The sequence below is a fragment of the Cyberlindnera jadinii genome, assembly GCF_001661405.1.
Source record: "Cyberlindnera jadinii NRRL Y-1542 unplaced genomic scaffold CYBJAscaffold_14, whole genome shotgun sequence".
Lineage (NCBI taxonomy): Eukaryota > Fungi > Ascomycota > Saccharomycetes > Phaffomycetales > Wickerhamomycetaceae > Williopsis > Williopsis jadinii.
In genome coordinates, this window is record NW_017963665.1 from 273,133 (window position 1) to 278,633 (window position 5,501).

Here is a 5,501-nt window from a genome sequence, read left to right on the forward strand (position 1 = left end):
TCTGAGTCCAAAGAAGAGGTGGAGAATAGAGGAAACATATTCCCCAAGACTTCGATGATCGAATCTGCTGCTTCCATCGTACTTCCACCTCTGCCACCAATGAAGTTTATCACCACACCAGCATCTCGTCCAAACGTTATAGTACACGATAGAATGTACACAGAGGATGATATTCCACCAAAAGTGATACGAAAGAAGAATTTCTTACAAAACTTGGACCCAATGGCTAAATTCCACGACTTGGAGGATGATATAGCACGTGAATGGCACAGAGGGTTATCATGGCGTAAAGTGTTGGTTAAATTGGAACCTGATGCTCACAACAACATCATCGTCAGAAGAAAATATGCTAATGCATTTGGATGGCAAGTGGTGGAACACATGGTGAATAACCATTTCACCCAGAGCACACCGAATGCTCATACAGTGCCTAAAGTGGATAGCTCTGCAGATTTGGAGAATTTGGAGGAGATCAAATCCCTGGTCGATCGTGATACTTTACAACGTGATAACGAAGAGCTGGATCTAGGTGATGATGCAGCACCAACGGCACTTGATATGTCATGGGTCAACCAAAAGGATGGCGAGTCAATATTTGATCTAGGACCCACAGGCATGATGACCAATTTTAACGATATGTTGAACAATTTCAGAAACTGGTCAGTTCCTGAAACCACACTGACACAGACGATAACACAAACGATACCACGTATAGAGAACGCTGAGGACATAGTTGAAGAGAGAGATGCCGACCCGGACGCTGCTTACATAGAATCAACTACACATGTATGAAACGCACTTCATGGCTGAGATTATTAGCTTATTCTGAGCAAAATATCTAATATATCACCATCTTTCAAATACTGTAGATCCAAGTCTTGTTTCAAAGAACTGAAATCGCCGCTTTTGGCGTATGAAGATACAGAAGAGTATGGCCCATACAACGAAATCTCGTCACCGTTTACACTTAGCACCTTAAAGACTTCAACTAGCTTGTAGTAAGTTGGGAAATTTCTCTTCAATTGCAAGTTCTCCCACACAGTTGTAAAGTCCAAAGCCAATTGTTTCACTCCAACACGAGAGAAATGATTGCCCTTGATGACATTCTGTAAGATACAATTGGCAAGATATAACGAGACAGCATTCTTGATCTTTGTCAACTCATGCTTTGTTACCACCTTCACAGAGAAGTCAAACAGCTCTGGAAGTGTGTCCATGAGTGGGACGAGTTCACCAGAGACCGCGTAACTCTCTGGTTCTTGAAGGACATCCCAAGTGTTGAGGGCAACGTATTTCTTCATGAGTGAATCAATAGTCTTGGTATGGAATTGTATAATCAGCTGAAAGACCTGGGTTTCAAGTGTGGTATATTTCCCCAAAATTGTAGCAAATAACGAAGAGGTTTGTGTGTTGGAATACTTATTGAACAAGTTGTTGAGTTCAACAAATATCAGCTCATTATCCCAAACTTTGATAAATTTGATTGTGTATCTCAAAGAGCAGTATAGACGGAACAGTCTTTCTAAACCGTTACATCCACTGATGTCAACCTCACTTCCCTTAGTTGCGTGCAACAGGGATTTAGTCTTCCTGAACAAATCTGCAAATGCGGTGGCACCGTCATTCAATGCCTTGTAATACATCTCGAGGAACCCGAGGAACATTCTGGAGAACAGCTTCAGCTTAAACTTCTGTAAAGAGCTGTTAAGTTCGTAATTTGGGACGAACAGCTTTTGAAAGTTCTTAATGGTGGACTCGAACAAGTATTTCAACTTGATTGACGACACCGTTGGTTTGAGCTCATCGTGTCCTACAGAGGAATAATCAATCTGGAACACGTTTGGAGCATCAACAATGGTGAAGAAGTTTGAGTCGGCATATTTGTTCTCAAGGTTGAGCCATTTTTCAAGATCTCTGTAGTCAAAACATGAGAAGAGTCCTGGCCAAAGGCCATCGCTAAAAGGGTCATAGAAGTATTCATTAACCAAGAGTTCATCAAAATTGACAGTCTCCTTCACAAGGTGGATTAACAGCCTAAGATCAGTATCAGTGGATTTCTCCTCGGTGCTGTTTCTCAAAATTCCAATGAACTGTTGTAACTTGTCCCTAACAGGGACCAGTGCGCTGGTAATGAACTCTGTATGAGCTGAACAATCGTTGAGCTCAGTGTCTGCAAGTGGGAACATCTTGTTTATCTTGATTATATGTGTTGACAGATAAGTAAGCAGGTAGGTGAGAAACAACTCTGGTTTGTCGATTCGGTTTGTCTGCTTATCCGAATTGAAATGATAGTTGAAACCAACTCTAAAGTTTTGTGATATAGCGTCGAAGGCCCACACAGTATCTGGATACTTAGGCTTATTCGAAAGCAGAGATTGTAAATTCACAAGTTGTGTGAAAGATTCGAACAATTCTGGGGACAAAGCTGATTGTTTCATCCAATTAAAACCGTGCAATGCAGTGACAAACTCAAGGTAGAAATCATCCTTGTGAGACATAACAAGACCATCCAGAGTATCAGACAATGTCTGCTTCAAATGAGGATCCTGCAATTGGCGTAGTTGGTCTTTAACTTCCCTCCACTGCTCAAAATTGTACCCCGTATCATCTGTTAGCTGCTTCTTGAGATCTTCAGATAGTACCACGTCCTTTCTCTGTGCCATGAGCCTCTTCCTCTCAGACACCAAGTTCTTCGCAGCAACAAGAGCCTGGATTTCACCATAGGTACTAATCAGTGCGTTCAAAGTCTCCACATCCTCATTGCCGATGGCTAATTTGATCTCGTTGGCAAGATCCCATGCCCTTGTGTCCTCTTTGTCATCATCCTTGTTAAACAACAACGACCTTTGCCCTTCCAATTCAGCAATACGTTCGTTCACTTGAGAGACATCGTGCACAGTGGTGAACCAATTTTCGAAAGATGTCATAACTCTGACGCCTGATTGCTCTGTTGTTAATGGCAGAATTCTGTCTATTTTGTTTGCAATGTTGATGAAGCTTCTCGAAAACCCAACGGTTGTCCCAAATGTCCCAAATGTCCCGTCTGTCGCGGGTTTTGTACACAGGACGTGTCCAAGACTTCATTACCCCGGTGACGGTAAAAACTCAATTGCTTCTCCACTCGTTTGAAAATGACTTTTGGCATAGATGGCGTTTGTTTATAGAAATTTGATGGAGGAGAGGGGTGCACCGGTTTCTGTGGTTATTCCTTCTTAGTTATACGGTTTGTTTACAACGGTTGTCACCCTTTCAATCAAAGTATCGTCACGTTAGGGAAGAGGAACATGTCCAGCATCAACAGACCAGTGCAGATTGAGGAGTTCACGGTTGCATTGAGAGATGTGACGGATGATGAGTTGTTCAGTGTTAAGCAACAATTGCAGAAATCGATTGCTAAGTTGGAAAGAACCAATACGAAGCTATACAGACTCATAAATGGTGAGCCGGTCGATAGTGGTGACGATGACGATGATGAATTCAACGAGGTCAACACCGACGACAGGGCCTTGTTCAACGAGATCATTGCTGAAAATGGGATCGTTATAAGAAATCAACAGCAGAGAATCGATAAAGTTGACGACGAGTTGGAGCACAGAGGGCTAAACAACAATCGTCTTGATCATGCTAGTGAAGGCGGTGTGAAGTCTACCGAAAGCTCCGCCAAATCTGCTCAATATGCGACTGCTGATACCGATAACGACAAGCTTGACTCCAATGCGGCTAACAGTATCTTCATCTAGTTTAGGGACCTTTTTTTGTGTCATATCCGTCTTGATCTTTGCGTTGTTTTCACCCCATGGTACTTTGTTTATGTTTTTTTTGTTTGTGCTTTGTTTAGCATGTAAACAATGCCACGATACAATTGCGTTATACAACTTAGTTTGTTTTAGATGTACTTGTTTCTATTGTGCTTTTTAGGACACTGCCTTGCGGGGATTACGATAGAGGTTGAGCCAGTGAGAGGCAGGAATGATGACCTGTGTTTACGCGTGTTTTTGGAGGATCTCACAACAGTTGTAGATGTTGAGACAGATCCCTATGTGGAGCAGCAATCACTTGGAATTCGAATAACAGATGAATTTGGCCTATTCATCGAGAAAATGGTGAGCAACCTCACTCTACTACGTCGTACGAATGTTACTAATAACCATCTCAGGACGTGAAGGATACAGCTATTCGCTTTGTAATCACGCCGAATAGAGAGACAACAATAGACGTATGCTTGGGAAACGTTGTGAACGACGCCAGTTGGTCATACCAATGGAAACTGCGAGAGGTATCGGTCCACGTTTACCAAGTTGACGATTCACCACGGAGTATAGAGGCAAAGATGCTGTCAGTTCATAGACAGCTAAGTGCATCACTGCAGACAATAAAGTCAACAATTACGCAGGAGATAACGTCGATCCAGAAAGGCATGTCTTCCCTGTTGAAGAAAGAGACAAAATCCAGAGACTTGAACGAAGACTCATTAACAAAGTTGAACGTATCGTTGGCCCTGTTGGTGCTAGGTTCGTTCATTTGTCAAACGATGAGTTTCATATGGCTAAGGTACTTGGCTATGAATACGGTAAGAAAGAGGTAATGAGAACAAAGTATGGTGTGGTGTCCGGGTTGTGGGTATGCGCAGAGAGCCAGTACAAAAAAATACGAGAAAAATTTCCATCGAGCTTTGATCAATCAGGTCACAATGAAGAAGTGTTAAAAGGCACAAGAAGGATGTTGCTCTCAGCTACAGAAAGGTCATATCTCTATGAATCATTACACAGCAAACATATAATAAGGCCTGATGGCAGAAATATCAAACAGTTCAGACCAATTCAATCACACACTGGGTTTCTAGAGCTATCAAACGGTTCATCAAAGATTACTCTAAGTGACGGTAGCGAATGCATTGTTAGTATCAAGGCCAAGGTTGTTGATAAAGCACAAGAGCAAGACCTTGTGTCTGTGGATCTTGAAATTGCAGGCCACAGAGAAGATTCGCCGTATACGCTAAGTCTAACGTCGACATTACAGTCGTTATATGCCAAACATATTCCAAGGGAATCGCTTAATTTGACATCCAAGTTTGCATACAAGCTCTACATCGATATCCTTGTTATCGCTACCTACTCGCATCCACTGACCATGATGTCATTGGCTACATACCTTGCCCTTCAAAGCACATTCTTACCAAAGCTGACCTCCTCAGTGGACGACAAGGAGATTGAAGAGCAACCAACTTTCCACGATTATGAGTTTGTCAAGTTACAAGTTACCGTCCCTGTCATTTTCACAGTGGCTGTCATCGGAGAGAACTGTATTATAGATCCTAGTGCTGAAGAGATGGAAGTTAGTGATAATGGACTCATAGTGAGCTGGTTTGACGGCAAACCAATCTCTCCTATGGGCACAGTAAGACTTAGCGAGACAAACATCAAGAGTCTAAATCCAGCTCTGATTGTTAAAAGTGTCGATCTCGTATCGAGCATTGCCAATTCTGTGATCTCCGCTTTGGA

At 42.4% G+C, this 5,501-nt stretch overlaps 4 protein-coding genes across 4 annotated transcripts in view; 3 read left to right on the forward strand and 1 right to left on the reverse strand.

The window, feature by feature from the left end:
* Window positions 1-733, forward strand: part of MRF1 (Mrf1p) — a gene marked incomplete at its 3' end in the record, with an annotated part of 3,378 nt that extends 2,645 nt beyond the window's left edge. Inside the window, exons 3-4 of the mRNA XM_020217411.1 lie at window positions 106-663; window positions 716-733. Coding sequence (XP_020068860.1) covers window positions 106-663; window positions 716-733 — 576 coding nt within the window. The remainder of the gene's footprint in view (window positions 1-105; window positions 664-715) is intronic.
* An 82-nt stretch (window positions 734-815) lies between these two features.
* TIP20 (Tip20p) lies at window positions 816-2,934 on the reverse strand (the record flags this gene model as incomplete). Its single annotated transcript, XM_020217412.1, has 1 exon — window positions 816-2,934. The coding sequence occupies exon 1, from the start codon at window positions 2,925-2,927 to the stop codon at window positions 816-818; it is 2,112 nt and encodes a 703-aa protein (XP_020068861.1). The 5' UTR covers window positions 2,928-2,934.
* A 204-nt stretch (window positions 2,935-3,138) lies between these two features.
* TMA17 (Tma17p) lies at window positions 3,139-3,845 on the forward strand. Its single transcript, XM_020215667.1, has one exon. The coding sequence runs from the start codon at window positions 3,285-3,287 to the stop codon at window positions 3,738-3,740; it is 456 nt and encodes a 151-aa protein (XP_020068862.1). The 5' UTR covers window positions 3,139-3,284; the 3' UTR covers window positions 3,741-3,845.
* Window positions 3,846-4,204: 359 nt separating this feature from the next.
* The window catches only part of RRP42 (exosome non-catalytic core subunit RRP42), a gene marked incomplete at its 3' end in the record, with an annotated part of 1,695 nt that continues 398 nt past the window's right edge, over window positions 4,205-5,501 (forward strand). The window contains exon 1 of the mRNA XM_020217541.1: window positions 4,205-5,484. Coding sequence (XP_020068863.1) covers window positions 4,543-5,484 — 942 coding nt within the window. The 5' untranslated portion in view covers window positions 4,205-4,542. The remainder of the gene's footprint in view (window positions 5,485-5,501) is intronic.

Coding starts and splice junctions, on each gene's coding strand:
- TMA17 (XM_020215667.1), top strand. CDS start 3,285: ATGTCCAGCATCAACAGACCAGTGCAGATTGAGGAGTTCACGGTTGCA.